Source organism: Embiotoca jacksoni, unplaced genomic scaffold (assembly GCF_022577435.1).
Source record: "Embiotoca jacksoni isolate LCO1_2020_lvr unplaced genomic scaffold, fEmbJac1.0.p SCAF_30, whole genome shotgun sequence".
Lineage (NCBI taxonomy): Eukaryota > Metazoa > Chordata > Actinopteri > Embiotocidae > Embiotoca > Embiotoca jacksoni.
This window is the reverse complement of record NW_027185382.1, coordinates 1,561,359-1,586,485: the sequence shown is the minus strand read 5'-3', so window position 1 is coordinate 1,586,485 and position 25,127 is coordinate 1,561,359. Positions and strand designations below refer to the sequence as shown.

Below are 25,127 nucleotides of genomic sequence, written 5' to 3'. Positions count from 1 at the left end.
CATTCAGATGCACCAGCCACACAAACTTAAAAGTTTTACTTATTTTATAGAAGCCTATGCTAAATTATACATCATTTAACACTATAAAGATGTCCTCCTGTTAATTATGTCTGCAGTTTGAAAACATGCCAAACATCCCTGCTATTTTCTCAAAAACACTGAATTTTGCATGAACACTGCTGTTTCTTGTCCTCTTTCAATCTAAAGTCATCTTTATTTCAAAACAGAAAATGTGAGCAATTTCTGTTTGTTTCCTTTTTCTTGTCTCTTTTTCTGTTTGTATTTTAAGAAGCACACCTCGTAAGGTTTGCATTGCAAGGACAGAAAGGTGATTGCATTGTTGGTGGCTTTAAGGCTTCAAGAAAGGCTGGCAGTTTGATCGTAGTTCACCTGAACCCCACCCCACCCCCACCCCCACCCACACACACACACACACTCAGGTCTGTGTATCTTTAATCCTTTGTACAGAGCTGAGCAGATGTCCTCCATTCATTTATGAATTTATCCCCCCTCCCTCCCCTCTCCTCCAAATACACCCCCTCCCCCATTCACACAGACACACACACACAAACACACACACACACACACACACACACACACCTGGTAACAAGGTCATGTTACAGCTGATACAGTGAGTACTGCACAACACACTCAGGCACATTCACATTCACAGATGTGACGGACAGAACACACATCGATAGGAGAGGAAGAGGAAGAGAAAGAACATCACCAGTTGCATTATTTATTCACTGACTCTTATTAGCTGCTATTACAAACACACACATCATTTACATTTTATTCATTATGATATTGTTTCACACTGTTTACTCTGAGTCATGTTTGTGTGCTTTAGTGTGTGTGTGTGTGTGTGTGTGTGTGTGTGTGTGTGTGTGTGTGTGTGTCCACAGAAAGCCTGAACACAGAGTATTATCTGACCCAAACACACACAGATAGTGACAGGTTGGTATGAATGTTAACTAAGTGCTGGTGTTGTTGTCCGGTGACCTGACGTACCTGCTGCTAAATGAATGATGGATGACAAAGCGGCTCACCTCGAGCTTCAGTTATTGAGGCCGAGAGAACAGTGTTGTTGCAGCATAGAAATTTGTAACATGTAGTCGGGTTACTTTACAAGTTGCTGTAATTGTCAGTACATTCAGGTTTTAGGACAACGGTGATTTTTCATTTTACAAACTATATTTATGTCAATAAATGGCTCTTGAAGGTCCTTGATTCTGACAAGATAATTAATATAAAAGCAAAATACAACTTCAGTGGAAAAAAAAAATGCTAAAATGAAATTTCAACTTTCTCCTCTGCTTCTGTTTTTCCTCACACTTTATCCACTTCCTTTCTCTCCCTCTTTTCCCGATTGCTGATGCCACTCGCTCCCTCTTTCCAGCCATATAGGGCCCCTGGGGTTTTCTTTATGTGTGTGTGTGTGTGTGTGTGTGTGTGTGTGTGTGTGTGTGTGTGTGTGTGTGTGTGTGTGTGTGTGTGTGTGTGTGTGTGTGTGTGTGTGCTTCGCTGTGTGCTAATTGACCTTGCAGGGGGTTCCATTGATTGCCTCATCTTCTCTGATAGATTATAGTGCTGTTAATGTGGTGGGGAAATGGCAGCGTGGTGGGGCACAGCTGTTGTCACACACACACACACACACACACACTCTTGGCGCCCCTGAATTCAGGGCCTCTACAATTATTATTTTGGTTGTTGAGACGGTGGGATAGGCACTGGGGCTGCAGGGTCGGTGAGATGCTGGAATGAATGTGGGATCCGATCAAAAGCCAGCATGTGCTGCCTTCTACTTATTGTATCTGAATTCCCTGTTGTATTAAATTGTACAAGACTTTCACTCCTCGCTGAAATGCTGCAAGTGTGCAGTTTTTTTTTAAAAGAAAAATATCTCTCCATCTTTGACACTATTCACTCCGGAGTCACAGAAACCTTCTCGGCACAAGCAGGAGGGCAATAATTTCAAAATGCCACCCCAATTCTGAATAAAAGCTGCTCACCAAAAACATATTGAAGATTTTAAGTTTTAGACAGGAAGAATATTTGAAAAAAATGTAAAAAAGTTTATTCTAACCCTAATAATACTCCAGATAAACTGATTTAGGTCTATTTAGGTTGCAAGCGGCCAAACATCCTGGCCTTTTTTGTGACATGTAATAACCGTGGTTGATGTTGTGGTACCCTCCAACACAACAGAATATCTCTGCAAAATATTCCTCAGATCAATGGTCCAAATTCAATTGATGACAATGTCGATTGACTGCGCTGTGTTTCTCTAAAGGTTTGGGTAAATCTATTTCTTGCTGGTTCCTTAACATGTTATGACTCAGATTCAGGAGGGCTTGTCTCCCAACCACCTGAAGAAAGCCAAGCTGATGTTCTTCTACACCCGCTACCCTTCCTCCAACATGCTCAAAATGTTCTTCTCTGACGTCAAGGTAAGACCTTTTCCTACTCTCCCTCTCCCTTCCTTTTATTTCCCATTCATCATCTTTGATAAACCTCATCCCTTTCATCTCCAAATAAGCCCTTACAATTCAAGTCCATTTGTCTTTTTTCATCTGACTTTACTTTTTTTTTCTAATTGCCCCCCTCAATTCAAAGCAATTATTTTTCAAGATAATGCATGTAAATTGATTTAGCAAAGATTTAAAACAATGAAAGACAGAGCTGAAACCAGATCAACTTTATGCAGGCGCACACACTCATTCCCACGACGAACTGAAAAGCAGTCAATGAATACAAAATGTTTTAGAGTGAAGAAAAGTCGTGAGGAAAGGTAAAAGTCATCTTTGGTTTGGCGTTTAACTGATGAGCTAAAATTGCACTTATTTGATATGTTTCTTATATGATGAACTGCTTCAAAGTAGACGTAAAAAGTTCAGCTTTGATTACAATTGTGCCATATGTAATCATCAGTGTTAATGCACACAGTTGTAAGGAGGGACAGAGCAGGACAAAGTGACTCATACTGTGACTTGAAAGGACGAGCGATCAGCCGAACGTGGACATAAAGTGATGGGAATTCAATAGCATACCTAGAATGAAATCACATCAGTGTAATTTTTCAGTGACAGATGGAGTAGATGAATATTGTAAACGGGTATGAGTTTTAGATTTGGTTACAGTTGGGTCTTTATCGACGTCCTTATTTCTCTCATCGCCATCTTTCACCGTTGGGTCGTCTCATACGCATCTGTTTTGTAACTTTTGTGCATTTTTCTGACTGATATTATTCAGTTTTGATAAGCCATTACTCTGTATGTGTGTGTGTGTGTGTGTGTGCGTGTGCAGGAGACCCTACAGCGCAGATGGGTGCTCCAGTCTGTCACGTCTTTGTGGCATAATTAGAGTTTCTGGCCTTAATCGGCCTGGGGTTGGGTTGGGGTGGGTTGGGGTGGGGTGGGGTGGGTTGGGGTGGGGTTGGGTGGGGGTGACAATGCCCACTTTCCCTCTCACACACTCACACACATACTATAAGAGACCCTCCCCCCCAAAACACACACACACACACACACACACACACACACACACACACTCTCACTACCATGAAATAAGATGCTGAACTTTTCTTTAATCAGCGAAAATAATCACTGTATTTGACTTATGACAGGTTGCACAAGTAGAACTTAAAAAGTAAAACAGGGAAAGTAAAATAAATTAAGAAAAGCTCATTGCTAAGATGTGGAAAAAGCGCCAAAGTAAAAGGACATTATAGAAAGCGTGCGCGGGTGCGTGTGTTTGCGTGTTTGAATGGTTTTGAGAAAAAACCGACAGAGGGAGCGCGGGGAGGGGAGGGCAAACAAATGAAAGGGATGACAACAGAACAACAGCTTTAAAACAAAGACACTGATTGTTTTGTGTTTACAGGCTGCTACGTGTTTTGCAAAGGAGCATACGGCTCCTCGACAGATTCAGGACGCTGTATTCAAATGAGCATCCACACACACACACACACACACACCAGCTGCCCTTTGGCTCATATCTGTGGTGACCACTTCCTCGTGGCAGAGCCACATCCTCATTGGCTGCCATAGCAACAAGGGTCGCCGGGACACCAGGTTGCTAGGCAAACACAAAGTTGCTAAGCCTACCTGCCCCCAGTACGTGTGAGTGAGAGGCTGATTTGTCATTAACTAGGAGGCCATTAAGTGATAAAAATGGGACCTGACTTTCACTGAAAAAATAGGAGCGGAAAGTAGAGTTCTGTCAATCAATCAAAAGTTTGACAAAAAACATATTTCAAAACTTTTTCATCTCTCAAAAAAAAAAAATCATTAAAAAAAAATATTTCTGTTTTTTTCACCAAATCACAGATACTGTATTCATTGCACCATCTTCATACTAACAAAAACATACAAACTGTACAAAACCTAATGCCAGCGCAGAGACATTGAACTTCAAGCTCTTCCTGAAAGAAGTATGAATGAAGAATATGGATATCAAATTTCTAAATCTCGAGATGAACAGTGATGACCTATGCGAGTTATTAGCTGCTGTTGGCGACTGTACGTCCGCACACTGACTTCTTTTAAAGGATCTCATCAGCCCACAGAATAAAAGGAAGACAAAAACAAAACCATTTCAAACTGTTATTTGCTGACATTGATAATATTCGATAATCAGCTTAAGCTATAATTTGAATTATCTGAGTAATATGCTTAATATTTATGTGGCCAAATAAAGACTGGCTTTGGGGTTTAATTTGGGAAATGAATAAATTAGAACTAATGAGTTAATGCATAGAGGCTCGGTTTATGAGTTTATCTTTTGGAGATTGATATTAGCTTTTAAAATTAATCTGGTCTCCAATCTGTGGGGTTATCTTCAAACTGATATTCAATTAATCTCTTCAATCTCAACAAACATGGATTTAGATTAGGAGATGTTTGCGGTGCGATGCCGCGGTCGGCCACTTCGCTCAGCAGATGGACAGTATTACAGCCTCGATCTGTAACTGCAGTCCCAAACGCAAACACTGGGATTTATCGGAATGAAAACATTTCTCTATTGGAACGTATTGTTTGAGGTCTGCGGGCCGTGGAAGTATACCGTCACAGAGCCGGGACGCGGCAGCTCTCTCTCTCTCTAATCTACAAGTTGTTTTTGTCTTTGACGTAAAAATACTGAGGATTTCAGTCTTCGTGGACAACATTTACAGTACGTTCATCCAGCTCTGATGGAGTTGGAGAGCGAACAGTAAACGGTAAAGCTGATATCAATTAGATCTAATTAAAAACAGTAAAGCTAAATGACGTGCATGCATCGCTTTCTGAGATCCCTCGTACGTGTGAAAGCAATTAAAATGTAACCCGGGACAACACGAACACTGAACATTGCTAAACAGGGAGCCAATTATTGAGTGCAAACACTTTGAATGGCTATTAAATGTGGAAAAAGCCAGAAAATATGATCAAAAAGAGCTTTTGATTTCTTTCAAATCTTAAGGATGTATGTTTCTTATAGTAAACAACAGCAATCTATTAGCCCGTCTCCCAATACTCGATTCCTCTCTTCACTGTATACACAGCGCTCCTACCGTCCCGACCCCAGTGGTGTAAGATTTACAGTAGAAAACTCTACATGACTGCTGACAAATACAGTGTTTTATTAAAGGTTAATCTCCTAAAACAACTGGAGTGTTACAGAAGATTCTGCATTTCCCAGGGTCTATTTTCGGAGATGGATAAATACATACGGTTTATTTAATGCTTTAGTGAGTATTTACAGCACAGTAGCAAGGCAGCATCAACTTAAACTACAGTATGTGTGTGTTCATGGTAATGAATGAACAGTTTCTGTACCAGTGTGGATCTCTGATGTGTTTTTAATCGTTTTTAGACAACAATGGAGCACTGTGGCAAAGAGGAATAAGATCTACTCACACTATGCTTGTTAGTGGGACCACTTGTTGACAGTAAGAAGCCTATATCTGCAGCCTCATCCTTGAAGAAATTATGGTTTCTTGTTATTCATATTTTATGCAAATAATGGTTTGTAGTCAAATTATTATTATAATTGAGTCATAATCCCAGTTAATCCAACATATCTGTCAGTGGGAGGAACTCTGCAGATATTACTTTGCTTAATAAAAAAAAATGAATCATGGATAATCCTGTTTGTGATGAGTGAGGCTGTTCTTTTCAAGGCTTCGCTGATGTGTGTGTGCATGGAGGACAGAGTGAGAGAGAGTGAGAGCACCCTGTTGCTGTCTGCCTATGTATGTGTGTCCCATTTCATTGTCCCGTTGCATTCATTACCCTCATCATTACCATATTTCAAAAATCCGGGTCAGTGTCTCTTTTTCTTTCTCTCACTCTCTCTATAACTCCTACGACCCCCCCCCCCCCTCCCTCCCATGGAACAATAAGTAGCATGTGTTAGAAGGATCAGGCAGATTCACTGTAAGGGAATTAGGGCCCTGAATGGCTTCCCATAATTGGACTTGAATGGACTTTGTCTATGGGAAACTGGTTCTTAAAGATGAGCCTCTTTCGCACAATGGCCTCCGCGCTCTGTGTGGGAAGTGGGTTGAGCTGACAACTGTTTTAGGCACAGACGAGCAAGCACGGACACACACAAGCACACACGGGATCTTAATTGCACAGTGAAGCCTCTTGCCTTCTGACCAGACAATCATATATGTTAGCATGAGACGCCAGGTCGCTGCCGTCTCGCCTTGAGAGAGTCAGTGAGAATAATTAAGACCTCGTTAAGACTGGAGGAGGATTAATTAGACGCTTGCTGGGAGCTCCTTCGAACTCTCACTCAAGTTCCCTGCCAGCTGAGGGGTTTTTACATACACTCTCACTCACCAGCACGCACACGCACACACACACACACACACACACACACACACACACACACACACACAGAACACGAATCAGTGAAATATTTATCAGCGAGAGCCCTCAAGACTGTAAGGCTGAAATGACATCTCGATGCTGCCTTCTCAGCAGGAATCAATTAGTGTCCAAGCCGCCGCTCACTCGTCTTGTCAATTAGTTCCACAATCAGTTACGCAGCCAATTTGGCCACGTCAGGATGTGAACAGCCAACAGCTTATCAACCAATACTGATTTAACTGAACTTCAGCAATTACCATGTGTAAGTCTTTAAATCCTCTTTAGATGGTAAATGTAAAAACAGAGCTTTTATAATCAATACAAGTAATTGGAAACTTTATAAAACAGCAACTTTAGCATAAGTTAATCGTGACTTATAGTCACTGCTACATTAAAAGTAAAGTAAGACAATCCTGCTATAAAACTCAGAATACTGCATGACTGAATAAGTTGTACACGATGGCTGAAATTGCTTCATGAACACACAAACAACTGCAGGTCCTGCAGCGTTTACTGTCTAGTAAAACAGAAATGACCTAAAACATAATTTGAAAAAGTTACAACAGCAGCTATTCCTCCAGGATCCACAGGAAACCTTCAGTGTTACAACTCGCAGATTTCTGTGGAGTGTGCACATTCACGCTGTCCTCTATAAAAATGTGCCGAGCTACGACGAATCTGGTTGAAGTGGGCAGATTCTTAAAGGATGTGCATGTTTGCCCTTCCAATGTGGCCTGGGGGGGCTGACAACATCCACCATCAAGGAAAGGAGAGGGGGAGTCAGGCCACCCTGACACTTTCTCTGACACTTGCTCTTTCCCCCTTTTGGTTGTAAACAGAAAATGGCATTCCTCAAACTCAGCGTTTTGCCCCCCCCCCCCATTCTCTTTCTGCCTTTTGTCTCTCGTGTTTTTTCGGTTTATGCTGATTGTGATGAGCTGGACGAGACAGTGGGTGGTGGGTGAGAGGGCAGGTGGTGGCAGGACTGGGTGTATGCATGTGTGCTTGTGTCCTGTATACATTTGAAGTCACTCCTGAAATATCTACCTCTTGGAGAAAAAAAAGACAAAAGATGACCAGCTCAAAGCATTTCATTTTTATGGGGAAAAGTATAAAACGTTTTTCATTAACGGGGCCGTATTTCTGATCTTTGTGTGCATGGCCTGTTTACAAGTCTGTGACATGACGGCTGCTGTTTGTTTTACGGATGTACAGATCTTCTTGTGTGTGTTTGTGTGTCAATTGCTGAGTTATCACGTTCCTTTCGTGCATCTCTTTTGTGGGTCAACACACCCCCATCTCGCGCACACACACACACACACACACACACACACACACACACACACACACACACACTTTCTCCTCCTGTCACTGTGCTGTGTAAAACCAACTCCGGCTCCTTCTCCTGCAGACACACACACACAAACACACACACACACACACACACACACACACACACACACAACCCCCCCCAATTATGCTCCATTATGTCACCCCCTCTGACCACTCCTGAAAAAATATCTCTTTCCCTCCCCGCTGGTGTCTCTCTCTCTCTCTCTGTGCATTCCTTTTTCCATGCTACCTCGCACCATTCATCTCTCTCTCGCCCCGTCTGTCTTTCTTTCCCCCTATCTCTCTCGCTCATCCCTTGTTCCTGTGAGACAATGTCTTGTAACAATACCGAGCTTAATCTCCGTGTCAAAGCCGTTTTTCCCCTTCACCGAACACACACACACACAAACACATACACACACTTTCACTGGGCTGTCACTGTGTGTGGGGTTTTTTCTCCACGTTTTGTTTCTTCTTCTGAGGAGATGGAAACCTAAAAGGGCATGCAAACATATCATATGACAAATACAGGTAATTATAAATTATCGATGTCACACCAACTATTATTAAATTATCGACTCACAACCTGCAGTGATTGCATGCTTATAATACATATTTTTAACTTTTCAGTTCAGCTAAGTCTGGTATACTCACTCAATTTCGGAATTATCTATAATTTCCATTTAGTTCTTACATTTCCACACATATTAACTAAACAATGTACAAAGCGATCATATCATACCTAAAAACACTGATCTTCTGTTGAGCTTATTATTTCTGTCACTGCCAGCTTCATTTTACTATACATCTCATTTATGCAGTAAATGCAGGAAATTCTATTGTTTAAAAAAAAAAAAAAAAAAAAAAAAAAAAAATCTTATTATAGTACATGTTAAACTTCTAATTTGGCAACTGCATGATTATATTGTTGTGTGTTTCCACAGTTAAATGAAGTTATTTTTTATCTTATGTTTCATATCACTCAAGTTATTATTCAGATTTTTTTAAATGTTACCTTTGGAAAAAGAAGTTCTGTAAGCTTAAAAAAAAAAAACCTGTGCCCATGTTGGCAGACACTTACTGCAGTGCAGTGTTGAGGCCTGCAAGGCAGGAACAGTGTTTGATGAGAGTTGTTTAATGTTGGTTTGGCTCAAAACCGAAAAAGCCCATGATGGCATAACAATAAGTTAATATCTGGGACACTCTTGTTTGATTAGGAAGGGTTCTAGAGATTTTTTTTTTTTTCTTTTCAATGAGGAGCCTCAAGGTGTAGGCAGCGTTTTGGAGGCTAATGAGGTGGATGAATGGGAATATTTAATTATTTACTGATTCATCTACGGCAATTAGCTAAATTTACTTTACTATCAATGTTCAACTCCCTTTCTGCCTTTTACTGATTCTTCCACTTAAAGCTGCATGTTAAATGTAAACTGTCGGACATAAAGTCAATTCATGCGTAGATGTTCCATCATCCAGAGAAAGCACTCACACAGAGGCCCAGTTTAAGGCAAATTTCATGACATACTATCATGCAAATAAGCACCAAAGCAAACATCAGGTTGAGTTACAGCACCAAACAGGAAGCAACTATCAGCAGTGAACCTACAGTCTCACTGTGACATTAAAATCAGTTTTTAGGATGAGCTACAATCTTAAATTTCAAAATCCAATCGCGGTGTTCATCGATATATTTCAAACAAACAAACAAAACAACACAAGAGCTTCGTCTATGACTCAATAACCTCAACTGTTTGTTTTTTTTTGCACTTAAGGTCTGTAATTATTTTTCGACGTACTTTTTCAACTTCTGCATCTAGTTTGCGAATGCAGAAGTGCTGATTATTTATATTTCTCCGCTGCAGTTCAATCGCTGCATCACCTCCCAGCTGATCAAGTGGTTCAGCAACTTCAGGGAGTTCTACTACATCCAGATGGAGAAGTTCGCTCGGCAGTCCATCAACGAGGGCGTGACCTCTGCCGAGGACATGACGGTGGGCCGAGACTCCGAACTCTTCAGGGCACTAAACATGCACTACAACAAGGCCAATGACTTTGAGGTAAGCTGGGCTTTCAAACGCGTGCAAAGGTGTCGGGTTTACCAGTTTGGTTCATATAGAGGAAGAAAATAATCAGTTCTGCGTCTGGAGGGAAAAAGATCTATTCTACTCCACGATGCCAAACACAACAAGTTCAGATATACTCTTCATTTCAAAGTGTCCTTTGCAAAGCAATTTTTTTTTTCATATTTTAACTTCAATTGAATGCTTATATTAAGTGTCCTAAAACCTTTCAAAACATTACGGAAATAGCCAAAACACTGCAGTCTCCTGAATATGAGGAAACTTTGTGAATTTGCAGAAGTTTGGGATTAAAACTTAGTTTGCCTTCGATTCAAGCGGATTTATTTCAAAATATTTAAGATGGTAACCAGTTTCCATTTTAAAGTGGACAGTATATCAGAAATTAAAATTTAAGACTCCCACAATTTCTCAGTTCACAAAACAGAATTCAGCACAACTCAAACACACTCACACAAATGTCCTCTACCAAGTCAGCTGTTCAGAGCGCAACAGTCACCTCACGATTCTGCTGAGGTGTGGATGTCGCAGTATGTGTGTGTGTTTGTGTGTGTGTGTTCGATGAGGCGAAAGAGGACGCCGCTCGAGGCGCGGGTGTCCTTGTCAAAGCGATTTGCAGAAGTCACATTCTCTCCCTCACTTTTTCTCTCCCAATATTGGTCTAAGGGGACCTGAGGGCCCTTAAACTATCCGACGTAACATCAGCAGCATTTAGATGTCCATTAGCACACACCTCATCGCTGACACATACACACACTTTGCTTTTTTGCTTAGGGAGACGAATATTGAAGCAGTGAGAAATGCATAAAGAGTGCGGTTTGACACAACACACCCACACAGTCACACACAGTCTCAGACACACACACACACACACACACACACACACACACACACACACACACACACACACACACACACACACACACACAGTCTTTAAGTCTCTTATTCAGAGGAATGAATAGCTAATGCTTTGCATATTTTGCATAACAAGAGTCAGGTAGCTTATCACGGCTGTGTATGTAAAAACATGAGCAGGAAACGGACACACACATGCAAATAATTTATGCGTGTATATTTTGGCTGGTCCTCAGCAGGGTTATTTTTAGGGATCGGAGGGTCACGATTAAGGTTCAAACCGGGATCATGAGCAAAAGAGACATGACTGCGTTTTGTACATCGCCACCTTTAAACCATCAATTACACGGTCAATTCAACTTTCAGTGAATAAATGCATCAGAACCGAGTTTCTACCTTTCATACAGTGCACTCCAGTGCAGTAGAAAAATCCACTTGAAACCGAAAACTGAGCTAGGCCAACCATTTAACAGTGAACATTTAGGATCTTTTACTTTTCTGCACATGGTTGTGTATTTGCAAACTCTGCATCTGCAAAACTCCTATTTGGTGGCGATTTATGACTTGATTTTCCAAAAGCTGATGGAAAAATTGACTGGATCCATTCAGTTAATAGACATATCAACACACAGAGAGACCCTCTGCAAGAACGAGAGAGCCGACCAAGACCCAACATAATCTTACCCACTCAAGTGTAGTTACTAGTAGTACTCTGAAGACCTGTAATGGATCAAACTAACAGCTGACTGAAAGGTAGAAGAATCCCTACGAATACTGGTGGTAATCGGTTAAAAATGGTCGAGGTTTGAAGTAAAAGGGCCACTTGGTAGCACTACAATGTGCAATTGTAATTAGTAGAAGATGCTGATAAGGACATTAGGAAAAGGTTATGTGTTTGCAAAGGTACGTATACATTTTCTTCCCCTACTTTGTCCCCTTTCCCGCCTGCCTCCTTCCTTTCATCTCTTCCACCCTGAGGGAACATTACTGGCCAGGGACACTCTCTCTCTCTCTCTCTCTCTCTCTCTCTCTCTCTCTCTCTCTCACTCTCCTTCTCCCTCTCTCCTTCTCTCTCTCTCTCTCTCTCTCTCTCTCACTCTCCTTCTCCCTCTCTCCTTCTCTCTCTCTCTCTCTCTCTCTCCCTCTCTCCCTCCCTCTCCTCTCCCTCCGTCAAACTCAGAGGCGTGAAACTGGAACCACAGCCGATTCAGCAAGTCTCCTGACGTACACACACACACACACACACACACAGAAGTCTTCTCCTTTTGCCAAATTTAGCATCATCAGAGTTCCACCTTGGTTTGTCCCCCATCACACCTCCCGCCCACTTCTCCTCTTTTTGCTCTTTCCTTGCTCCATCTCCTTCCTCCCCCTCTCCCTGCTCAATGTGCCCTCTATCGATATGTTCTCGTCGTCACCTCCTCTCCTCCTTCGCATCCTTCTTATATTTGCCCTCTCCTTTCTTTCCTATTGTGTTCTTGTTTCACAATCCTCGCCTCTCCTCTTCTCTGTTCCTCCTGGTTGTTGTTGTTTTTTAATTCTCAACCGCCTCCTTCTCATCTACTTTGTGTCTCCTCTTTTTCCTATTTCAAACATCATCTCATCATCTTTTCATCTTGATGCCCCCATAATCTGTGACTTTATCAGACTGTGCAGTCATTATTGTGAGTTGTCCTTGTTAAAACACAACTTAATCTGAGTCAACACTGTTTCTGGTAAAATAAAGTCTTGTAAGCTTTGACAGGTTGAGAGAAAAAAGCTTGTGTCATTGGTAAACTTACATGGCCAGCATTTTAAATAGTTATCTCTGTGGAAAGGTGAGTGTAATTCGTTGTGTGTGTGTGTGTGTGTGTAGTCTTCCAAAGTTGGCGTAAACAGGCCCCAGTAATTATAGCAGCTTCATTAATTACCTCCTCCTCCCCGCCTCTCCAGCCACATTCTTTCAACTCTTCTTTCTTGTTTACCTCTCTGTCTCCCTCCATCCTTACTGTCTCCTCTCTCCTCCTTCCCCTCCCCTCAGCTCTGAAACAATTTTGTGCTAATTGCAGCTCTGCCCATAAACTAATGAGGAAGGCAAAGAAAGAAAGGAGGCTGGAGAAAAGGAAAGTAAACAGGGAATAGCCTCATCTTCAAAAAAGAAAAAAAGTGGGAGAACAAAAAGGGACAGAGAGACATTTTCTTTGCCAGGACACTCAGGGAAAGGTGGTAGCTTCTACCTTCTGCCAAGATGGAGAGATACGTTTCCTCTTTTTTTGTACTGAGAACAGATTGACGAGTTGTTGGTTAAATCTGCCAACAGCATCGGGCATGGCACTCCTAACTTGCCTGACAGTGTGTGTTTAAACTTATTCAGGTTTTACTGCGAGTGCACCGACAGTTTGGTGGCTTAAGCATGCCAAAAACAGACAGACACTACATCTAAATATGAAGTGGAAGGCCTGGAGTATGGAAGGAGACCGAGTTGTCGTACTTTAGTGTATGTGTGCGTGTCTGTGTGTGAAAGTGTGCGCGTGTTGGGTGAGGAGGGACAATGAGACATTTTTATGGAGCCTTCTAGAGGACGTTCTCATCTTTCCAGTTCAAGGATCCTCGCTGGCTCTGTCAGCACCAAACAACGGCACAGCTGCGCCTCACACATTCACACACACGCTGATATACACACACACACACACACACACACACACACACACACACACAGACATACAGATCCTCATTTGTGTTAGTCAGAAAGAGCAGAGATACCCTGCCTTGAAGGGTGGGTGTGGTTGCTACCAAAATCTGCCCTTTGACTTTGAAAAGTGTGCACACACACAGACACACACACGCACACCTGGAGGCCACAGAGTGGTCACACACTCACATTTCAGGGCTATCTGGTTTCATAAGCTGTGCACTTCATGAAAGGCTAAACTTCTCATGTCTTTCTCCGCCGTTTTAGATTCTTTGTCATCCTTTCGCTCCACTCATTCATCTATTCACTCATCTTTTCCGCTTCCTCTTCATGAGAGTCCACTGAAAAGGGGCAGCGCTCGACTCCCAGGAATCGATTCCGAAAGTGGGATTTTTATCAGATTTTCTCTTCTCTTTGAAAAAGAAAAAGAAGAACGCCTTAATGCTGAAGTTTGGGTCAATAATTACTATTATTTACTCTAATAGAGCAGGTCAGTTTTGTCATAATGGTAATTTTTTTTATCCTTACTTCTCCTGCGTCTCTGTTCTCACCTCTTCTTATTGTAACCTACCCAGAAGGCGCGCGCGCACACACACACACACACACACACACACACACACGCACACACACACGCTCACGCACGCACGCACACCCGAGGTAATGGACCAGCCTTTTAAGAGAAGGTGAATTTCAAAGACTGCACCTGTCCTGCTTTCTTTGTCTCTCCACCCTCGTTCTCTGCCTCTGATCTCTGCCTCCTTCTGAATTTAGAGCTTCGGACGATTATTATGTCTTTAAAGTAAAATCACTTTGGTTTATGTTTATGCAAAGGTAAAAAATAAAGAAAAGGTCATTTTGGCGTCAATTCCAACAAAATTATTTACTGATGCAAATTAGTCATAAATGCAAAAACATTTCTAGGAAACTAAGCTACACACACATGCAATCTATGTGAACTGAGCATGAGCACTAAGGAACTAAGCCTTACTCACTGTCTCTTTCTCTCTGTTGCCGGTTGACATAGAGCGGTATGGTACAGACAATGCCACCTGCCAGTTTCTGTCACTATAATTATAGCTATCTGCTTGCAGTGTGTGTGTGTGTGTGTGTGTGTGTGTGTGTGTGTGTGTGTCTCTCTCTTAGTACTCCAGTTGACAAGAAGAAGGCATCATCTTTGTCACTGAGCTTGATTGGAGTCACGAGGGGGCGGCGTATGTAAGTGTGTGTGCATGTGTGCCTGTGTATGGTCTTCCTGTAAGTGTGTGTGTGTGTGTGTGTGTGTGTGTGTGTGTGTGTGTGTGTGTGTGCGAGCGCGTGTTGTGTATGCAGTGATTCCCTTCCCCTGCCCCAGCTGTCTCCTTAGCTTTAACAATAGGCCTGGTAACAAAGACGTGGCCTTCAGCCTCTATCATGTGATACTAGTGGTCTGCAGCCTCTCAGTCAGATGACCCAGGCTATTGTCCTCTATGGGTGACACACATAAACGCACACACAAGGAAGCACAGAACGCACACACAAATCCAAGGAAGCGCAGCACGTGTGTGAGGAGGCACACACAAACTGCAGATACGACGACACTCGTAAGGACTGCGCACAGAACGAGGATACCCACACTGATGGGATAGTGAGCACAGACACACACAGACGCAATCTCAGGACGCAGACCCTTCCTCTCAGTCACATGCAGGCTGAACAAAGAGAAACTTTATTGTCATTGTCCTGGTAACAGTGAGATCAGTGACTGATTGACACAAGAGCAGCTGAGAAAGGAAACATATTGCTGATGTCCTGGACGAACCTCCAGTCTCCACTTTTACCTTCAATTTCACAATAAAAAAAAAATACAACTGAGGTCGAGATGTTGAGATTTTTCTGCCATCGAACAGCTGATTATTTATCCAACTCTATTTGTGTTGCCAAAGCAGACTGTCAAAGTGTCAGATCTTTCCAGCACCGTATTTCCTGCTTCACTTTGGAATGGCTGCTGCCTGCCTGGTGCAAATATGGGTGACTGTGTCAAAGAGCAGGTTGCCAGAAGGTTGTTGTCTGTGTTATTCCTGTGCAGTCTGTACGCTGCAGCGGGAACACAGAGGAACAGAGCTCATTCCCCTGGCTGCCTGCTTCAATGACATAAACGATAGCAGCTTGTGGTTTTATCAGATGCTTCCAAATGTTCAGGTTTAAAAGTCAGTCACACTAAAAATATGCAAGCGGAGGACACTTATACACAGTATGTGTGTGTTGCAGCAGGAGAGAGGTGCTTCGAGAGCTCAGTGTAAAGGAGAGGTCTGTACTGTTAGAGTATCAAACCAAAACAATCCTGTTTTGGACACAAATTAAGGAGCGGCCTTTAATATTTGAAGACGAGCACAACTAGGTGTAGCAGGGAAAGAGGAAGATTGTGAGAGAATAAAGGAGACAGATGGGTGCCACATTCAAGAAAAAAAATAAAAATTCAAAGTGTCACCTTAGATCATACGCAAGTAAAGAGGACTTCAATTTCTTAATGTTTCTTTCCAAATGAATTCTAGGCCAAAATCACGTCTACATCTGCAAGTAAATGATGAAATGTCAGCATTTGAAATTTCTATCGATTAGCTCCTGTTGAAGGAGAAAAAAATTGAATGAAAAAGACAAAGCTGAAGAGAAAAATGACTCTTTTCTCTGGCTGTGTGTGTGTGTGTGTGTGTGTGTGTGTGTGTGTGTGTGTGTGTGTGTGTGTGCGTGCGACTGAGTGGACATATCATTTTTGTGCCAACACACGAGCATCTGCTTCCTTTTTCCTTCTCCTCTCTCTCACTCTCTCGCTTTTGCTGCTATCAGGCCTGGCTTTAGTCACACACACACACACACACACACACACACACACACACACACACACACACACACACACACACACACACACACACACACACAGCCTTTGCTCAGTCCACAGAAGGAGCAGCACATGAAAGAGTTCCAGTATTGTCTCCATGATAGAGAAATACTCCACTGACCAACAGCAAAGCGGTCCTCAAGGCCACAGAGCGAATGAATGGCAAGAAAAGGAGAAAAAAAAAGAGAGAGCCTCGAGGAGTGTGTGTATGTGTGTGTTTCATCAGAAAAAAAAGAGCAAGGTGCAAATACTGGAGGTGGTTTGAAAAGGACAAGCAAAGTGAAAAATGATCAAGCAAAGCACATAAACGTGAAAGCATCACTCGTAACTAAATAAACAAGTGTGCACATGTAAACACACCCGAGTAAACGGCGCCAACATCTCCGACAAAGACGGAGGGAGAACATCTAACATAAAACAGAAGGAACAGCACGCACACACGCATACACACACAAACACACACACGCACACACACACACATACACACACACATACACACACACACACACACACACACACACACACACACACACACACACAATGTCTTTCTGTTTGTACACCTAGAGAATCTAACATATGGTGTTTGAATAGTGATTTCTTAAGAGCCCACTGTGTGTGTGTGTGTGTGTGTGTGTGTGTGTGTGTGTGTGTATGTGTGTGAGCGCGCGTGCGAGATGGTGAGAAAAAGCACAGCGAGGCAGGCAGGAAGACGTATGGAAATGTGCACAGGTAGAGTCAACTGAGGACATGCAAACACAATCACACACACACACACAGAGCGGAGGAGACGTCTCTATTAGTCTCATGGTGGCAGCGTGAAGAGAAGAAAAGCATTAATCCTTATGGGTGTAGGGAGATGGAGAAGGAGGAGGGGCTTATTTTCAGACATAAAGAGAGGGGAGGCAGGGAGAAAAGAGGGAGGGAGGTGGGGAGGAAAGCAGGTGAGCAGCTGATGAAAGATGGAAAGGAAAAAAGGAGTCAAGGAGGAGCGAGGTTTAGGGTGCAAAAGAAGAAAGGAAGTGGAACAGGAGTGCTGGAAGAGGACAAGCTGAGGGTACAAACTCATTTTTAGGAACTGATGCCTTTAAAACGTGCAGCTTATTGCAGAGGTTATTTAACAGTGATAATCATTTGCCACAATTATGACTTAGTGACTTTGATGTCCTGATAAAAAGAACATCTTCTTATTAGTTCAGTAATCTGCAGTGATTTGTTTAGTTTCATGTTTACGATCCTGACATTTATTTCTAAAAAAGAAGCTGCCTCATTGGTATGACCTTAAACTTCCAGATTTCCAGGCTCAGAGGTGAGCGGAGGATCACATCCTCTTATTTGAGAGCGGAGACGAAGGTCAGAGGATTCTGATTCTGGTTCAGAATGAACAGCAACAAACATCGACAAACACCAGTATCACATTTCAGGTGATGCTCAGCATGACAAACTAAAAATCACAGAGAAGGCCACACAACAACAAACACTCACACAACATCTATGGGATCACAGACGCTAAAGCACAAATGGTTTAATGAAATGACATGGTTGCTGTGAGGAAGAGGAGCTTTTAAAGTGGAATAAAAACCTTACTATTAATCATTAGACATCAAGAACTGAGAGAGGTGTTAAATGAAGTAATGATGGGTTTTAAATGACACACTTCTGTTAGTACCCTTACTTTTGTTGTACGTGAATTTCAACTGGATATTCTCGTCTCAAATGTAGTTCTGCACGAACTGAAAATAACCCTAATATTTAAATGCATCATGAGCCAACATATATGCCAACTTTATTTAGTCCTTTTACCCAGAAATGAAAGTTTTTGTGATATTTTGGATGTGTTAAAAATGGGGCAGTGTATCCATAAAGAAGTAGCCTACTTATGAAGGGCTCTCCTTTATTCTAAAAATATGTTTCGTGCAACACTGCCCTTTCGTACTCGTAGACATGCGCTGTGAAAAAGAAAAAGCTAAATCAGTGAAACGGACGTCACTGTTGCCAAGTCTTTACTGCTGGTTCTGCACTTCATGTTTTCAGGTTTGGTTTTGTGTTTCTGCAGGTGTTGCTCTATCTTTGTGTCTTCAGCCACAGCAACTATCACTTTCCGTGCTCATAACAAAGTTCTTACTGTGTTTAGTGTAAAAACAAAAAGAAACGGCTGCTGTTATTGTAAAATGTGCCAGATTCTTACCCACAAAAACTCAAAGCATCGCCAAGATTGTCACAACAATTTTTAGCTTCTTTTAAAAAACCGCTCATAAACTAAATGAAGTAAAATGAAATGACTAGATTATGTTTTCAAGTACAAATACGTGTAACTAGCGAAAAGTTTTGTATTTCTCGTTTAGAAATAAAAGCTGCTTCACAGGTTAAATTCAACTAAAACAGTGAGACAGAGATACAAATGAAGAAACCAAAAGGCAATGATGGATAAATTTGCAGGAAAAAAATCTAAATGACAACAGCTTGCAGCACGGCGGCATATTATTGAAAACAAGCAGTAAATATATCAGCAAAAGTAAAAGCGCTTAAAATAGCCTTAACGCAGGTAAACATTACGTCATCACGACAAAGGTTTCCGTCAGCACAGAGAACTTCTCACTTCAAATATCTTTAAGTGAGTGTCATGAGTGTGCTCGTGATGTATGATAAACACTCTTGTGATTTCACATAAGACTAAATTTCCAAGAAGAGAAGGAAGAGCCAACGAGGAGCACGATGGAAAGAGAGTGAGTGGATGAGAGAAAAAGGAAGGAAACGGGGGGGGAAACAGGAGGGAGGGCGTCCCAGTAGGCCTCTTTGTTGGGCAGCGATTTAGAGATTTACAGGCTCTTGTCCTTCTGCGTGTGTGTGTGCGCGCATCTGTGTCTGTGTGTGTGTGAAGACAGAGTAATTGAGCCTCCCTTCATCCAATATTTACCCACCAAACTGGAGCAATCATGCGAATTATGTTTACTGGGAACGAAGTGTCTTTCTTCCTCTTTATCTTTCTTTCTGTTTCCCACTTTCCTCATTCCTCCCTCTCTCTGCCTCTCCTGGCAACTAGATACCATATCAAGGTCCGAGCCAGGAGTAAATCACGCACACACGCACACAAGCACACACGCACACACAGAGCGAAAACGGGCCCATCTGTATTGATGATGGCCTAATTTAGATCTCTTTATTGGACTGATTTACGACGGCCAGACAAATCTGGGCATCTGGACCCAAGTGTGTGTTTCTGTGTGTGTCTGTGCGTGTTTGTCCAGTTGAGCTGACACCCAACCGGACACACAATATCCTCTCCCAGCTTCATTTCATTCTTTGTGCTTGTGTTTCCCTACCTCTCTGTGAGTCAGCGGTGTCCTTTTCGTGGTCTTGCTTCAGCACTTTGAGTCCTCTCGGCACCGCAGCGATGACACGCGTCACCCTGAAACATTTTAAAAACACACCAATCATCAGACTGAACGAGGCAGTAACCGTGCTGCAACACAAAGACACCCGGACAGGGGCAATTCTAGGTCAAGGCCACTGAATCTGTCCAACTGTCCATGCCGGCTTTTGTTTCACTGCTCTTTGCAATTTGAGATAATCAATCGCTGACAACAGACTGATGAAAACATGTGGAAAAGAAAGTGAAAGGAGAGTTGACTGAAAGGTAATAGTCAATCAGGGCCCCTGGACTTTGTTAATTTAGCTGTTCAGGACGCACCTCACCAGACTACAATGAGAATATGAATGAAAGCGAGGACGTTTTGCAGGAGGAGCTCCAGGAAGACATTAAAACAGAGGGGATTTGCCTTGTTTTAAGATGAGAGCAAATTTGAACAACTAAAGGATGAAGGGATGTATTCCAGGAGGGAAAGGACGCCTCAAATGCACATTTATCTTCAAGATCAAGCTCAGGTTTCAACTTTTATTTGTCCCAGTGGGCACTTTTCACAGCAACCACTAAACAGCATCTTGACTTAGTGGCTCTCTCTATTTTCTTGCCTTTTTAAAAAAAAATTATATTAATAATTTATTGAGCGTCTGCTGAGGTTTGATGATAAAAACCCAATTCTTTTTCAACATTTTGTTAAGAAGGATAATTCCCAGTGTTTATCCTGGGTTAATTGCTGAGATTTCACCAAGGAGAATGATGGAGTGCTGCATCTGGCCTCCACCACAGAGTGAAGGAAAAGCAGCCAACAAGTGCTCGGCATCTGTGGAAACTCCTTCAAGACTGTTGGGAAGGCTCCAGGTGACAACCTCATGTACTGCAGCTGACTGAGTTAATGCCAAGAGTGTGCAAAGCTGTTATCAAAGCAAGAGAAGCAACTTTGAAGAATATAAAAACCTATTTTGCTTCTTTTTTTTCTTTTTTTTTTTGCTTACTCTGTTTTCAGTTTTAATCTACAGAACGAAAACAATGAGTTTGTGTGTCTGAACTTCTGACTGGTCCTGCAGATCTCACCAAGTTTAAACTGTTATGTGTGTATTGTGTGTGTGTGTGTGTGTGTGTACAGTAGTGTCTATACTAAGACAATGACAGAGGGCCTCATTGAAATAACTGTGGTCTCAAGGGACCAGCTAAAAAGAGAGAGAGGGTAGGTTAGGGTAGACGGAGTATATGAGAGTCCAGGGAATCATTTAGGGTGTGTGTGTGTGTGTGTGTGTGTGTGTGTGTGTGTGTGTGTGTGTGTGTGAGCGAGTGTGTGCGAGTGTGCGGAGCGATTCATCTGCTCTGGTGGCGGCTAACCTTGGCATGTCCTGCCACGCGTGACGGGGTTACACCCAGACGGCACTCTGCTGTCCTCTACACATGTGTGTGAGTTTGTTGGGGTGTATAGGTGGATGTATCTTGTCTGGAAGAGTCAGCAGTGTGTGTGTGTGTGTGTGTGTGTGTGTGTGTGTGTGTGTGTGTCTGTGTGTGTGTGTGTGCATCTGCATGCAAGAAAAAGCGCCAAAGAAGAAGAAAAAAAAAGAGACAGGGAGGAGGAAGGGGGAGGTTTCGAGTCAGGTTGTTTAGTGTCTTTGTATGATCTTGCCCCCGGGAGAAAGGGCAGAAAAAAGAATGAAAAATGTGTGCGTGTCTGAGAGTGTGTGTGTGTGTGTGTGTGTGTGTGTGTGTGAGTACCATTGTTCTGCTGTCAAACACTGCTACAAAAACACTCACACACACGGCATTAAAACTCACACACATAAATACACACAAAGCCTTGTGTTGACAGTATATTTATGCCTACATTGGAAAGGACAGTTGGATCCCTGCAATCCCTTCATTCTTGTTTAAACTCCGCCCCCCCACCCCCTCTACCCCCACCACCACCAGACACACACACACACACACACACACACACACACACACACACAGAGTCTGACAGATCACAGACAACTGTTCACCTGCCTTTGTCAAGGACTGAGTGTGTCATCTGTCATTATGTGGGAGCCTGTGTGCATAAGGAACTCTGACATGAAATACACACACACACACACACACACACACACACACACACACACACACACACACACACACACACGCGCACACACACACGCGCACACACACACACACGCAGCTGGGGGCTGTTAAGAAAGGGGAAGTACATTTTAGGGAAGTTTTGAAGAAGAACTTGGTAACAGGAATACTAATATATGGACACCTGAAACATCCACACACTTCATGCCAGATCATTTTTAGTCACACAATCAGTTTGTGAGACTGTATAACTATAGTTTTCGTGATTTCCGAGTTTTTTTTTAACTCTTCCTTTGCCCATTTCTCCCTCAGGTTCCTGATCGATTTCTGGAGGTGTCCCAGGTGACTCTTCGCGAGTTCTTCAACGCCATCGTGGCTGGGAAGGACGCAGACCCGTCCTGGAAGAAGGCCATCTACAAGGTGATCTGCAAACTGGACAGCGAGGTTCCCGAGGTCTTCAAATCCCCCAACTGTCTACAAGAGCTCCTCCATGACTGACTAGGACTAGAGAGGAAACGAGGCAAGCTAGACAAACCTCAGAGGACCGTGAGAAGACTGTAAGAAAACGCCTCCACGGGTGCAGAGTTAGACTAGATTGAGGTCTTAAATGAAATGCGTTTGAAGGTGTTCATAACGTGATGCACAGTCTTGAAGTGGTTCTACATAGAAGCTTCCACGGGAGGTTTGTTCATTTTGGTCGGTCCATCTTTTAAAGACAAAAGTGCTCTTGAGATGTTTTATAAAGAAAAGATATCGCTCTTGAATGAGGTGGAGGGCTCGGGGTCTGACGATCCCCAAATTAAACAATTGTGTTGGGACTTTTATAAATTAAAAGCAAAACAGAGAGAAATTGAACCACCTTGCACTTATGGAAAAGCTTCTCCGTGTCGAACACCCCGTCGTCTCTTTCTCCTCCACCTTGTTCCAACTTTCTCTTCATCCTGCTCTCGAGGAACAACGGGGTGAGGAAGATGATGGATGACTCTTCAGCCCGTGACTCCAGGTCAGGAGCGAACTAAAAATAAAGAAGATAATATATAAAAATCTTTTTATTGTGGATGTTTTTAAGTTACATGGACATTTAAAAAAAAAAAAAAAAAAAAAAAAAAAAAAAAAAGTGATGTTTCTGTATTTTTTCTCCTTTGTATAAGCTTTCATCCTCTCTTCTATGAACCCTCAGTCACGCACAGATACACATGCACACACAAAGACACACCTCGCACCCCTTGAATAGGAAAGCACAGTAGCATTCCCAAATCCTTAACTGAACCTAGAAAAACTGGGCAAAAAAACAAACTTAGTTGTTGTTTACTCCCATTAATTTCCTCTCCTCTTTTGACTTCATCCTCCTCTTACTGTACTGAGACTTACTGAGTGTTTGTTTTGACTGTGTGGCTCTCCTTACCCCACCGCTCCCTGGCTGCCCCTCGAGGCTGTCGTCGCCTTCATGTGTCCAGAGCATCAGAGACAAAAAAAAAAAAAAGCTAAACCAATTTGTTCACTTTATTTTTTCACTCAATTCCCTTACATTTTTTAGCCTGACTTATTCTGGGTTTCTGAGGCAGATGCTTGTATTGATATTTGCATATTGTCCTCTCTGATTTTGTTAAACATTTCTGACAAAAAATCTGCTCCCACACACTGCTGACACACAAACTGGTGAATTTATTCAGTTGCTACGTCTAGGTGCTAAGGTCACTTGGCTGAAACAGCTGATTTTTATTTGGACCAGTGCTGTATCTCCTGCGTGCCTGTCTGTATGCAGGTGTGCAAAAACTTTTTTTTTTGCACAATAAATATCCCTTCAATTTGGATATTTAAGATGTATGCACATGATATGTACTGAGAAGACGGACAAACTATGTAATGTAAACTACATGAGGTTAAACTTGTGTTTTCTTGGCATTTCTCTGCAGCATTAAAATTTGTCTTGGTCAGCCTATACACCATATATGCCAATATCAAAAATGATTAGCTTATATCAGGCTAAACTACTGCTGGTTTATTTATAACATTTTTTAAATAATTGCCTCGATGTATGACATTGGATAAATGCAGGCCGTTGCTGCTGCTGTAGCAATTTTGGTGTCGGTGTGTGTTTTATTTAATTTTTGTTCGAGGCCTCATTTGCCCATCATCAAAATCACTTGACATAATTTTATTTTATTTTTAAACTAATGTGGATTTATAAAAGTCAGTTTTGTAAAAGCGTTTGCTGTTTTCACCATTCATTCAGGTTTTGTCTGGTTCATAGCATCATCATCATAACTCACAATGGTGCTTTCATACAGGCTGACCTTCAGCAATACACAAAATTTTACTCAAATATTGATTAGACTTAAACACACAAACAGAGAGGATTTCAACACCGAGAAACAATCATGAGCTCATGCCGTCTAAATTTAGAAATGTAAAAAGGTCCCTTTCATCCTTGAAACCTTCAAACTAAGTCCTAAAAACTAACAAACCGCGGTTTGAGATCTTTCTCTGCTCTGGTCGGCCACGAGGGGCAGCTGCACCGGCCAGGTCGTGTGTGAAGTGTTTAAAGGTTTTAACAACAGAAAAAAAAAAAGACATACAACAAAATGTTGATATTTGTAGCTTGTATAGATGTAATAATTACTCTGATCACTCTGATATTGTTATTATTTATAACTGAAATAATTATTCCTATTAATGTTATTCTGATGATGATGATTATTATTAATGCTTGCTACAGATTTGACCAGTGGTTTACTCATTGTTTATCCATCACACTGCAACATGAAATAAATTATTCTTTGAACAAAAAAAGGAGGGCGGGTTGTTTGTAAGTGATCGTACTTCGTCTGGTCTATTTGTGCGCAGCAGAGGTGCAGAGGGCGTTGACCATTTGAATGTGCCTGCCCACACACCAACTCAACATCAACCAGTAACCAGGCAACATGATGGCCACTTTAACTCCATCCATGCCCTCTCTGCCTCTCTCTCTCTCTCCCTCTCTCTGGATTCTGTATAGGGGACATGTGATCCCTTGTTGTTG

The 25,127-nt window shown here is 42.2% G+C and overlaps 1 protein-coding gene across 1 annotated transcript in view; it reads left to right on the top strand.

The window, feature by feature from the left end:
• The window catches only part of LOC138206890 (prospero homeobox protein 1-like), a 33,532-nt gene extending 8,640 nt beyond the window's left edge, over positions 1 to 24,892 (top strand). The window contains exons 5-7 of the mRNA XM_069163730.1: positions 2,346 to 2,453; positions 10,055 to 10,249; positions 22,418 to 24,892. Of these exons, the coding sequence (XP_069019831.1) occupies positions 2,346 to 2,453; positions 10,055 to 10,249; positions 22,418 to 22,603 (489 nt within the window). The 3' untranslated portion in view covers positions 22,604 to 24,892. The remainder of the gene's footprint in view (positions 1 to 2,345; positions 2,454 to 10,054; positions 10,250 to 22,417) is intronic.
• Positions 24,893 to 25,127: the final 235 nt, after the last annotated feature.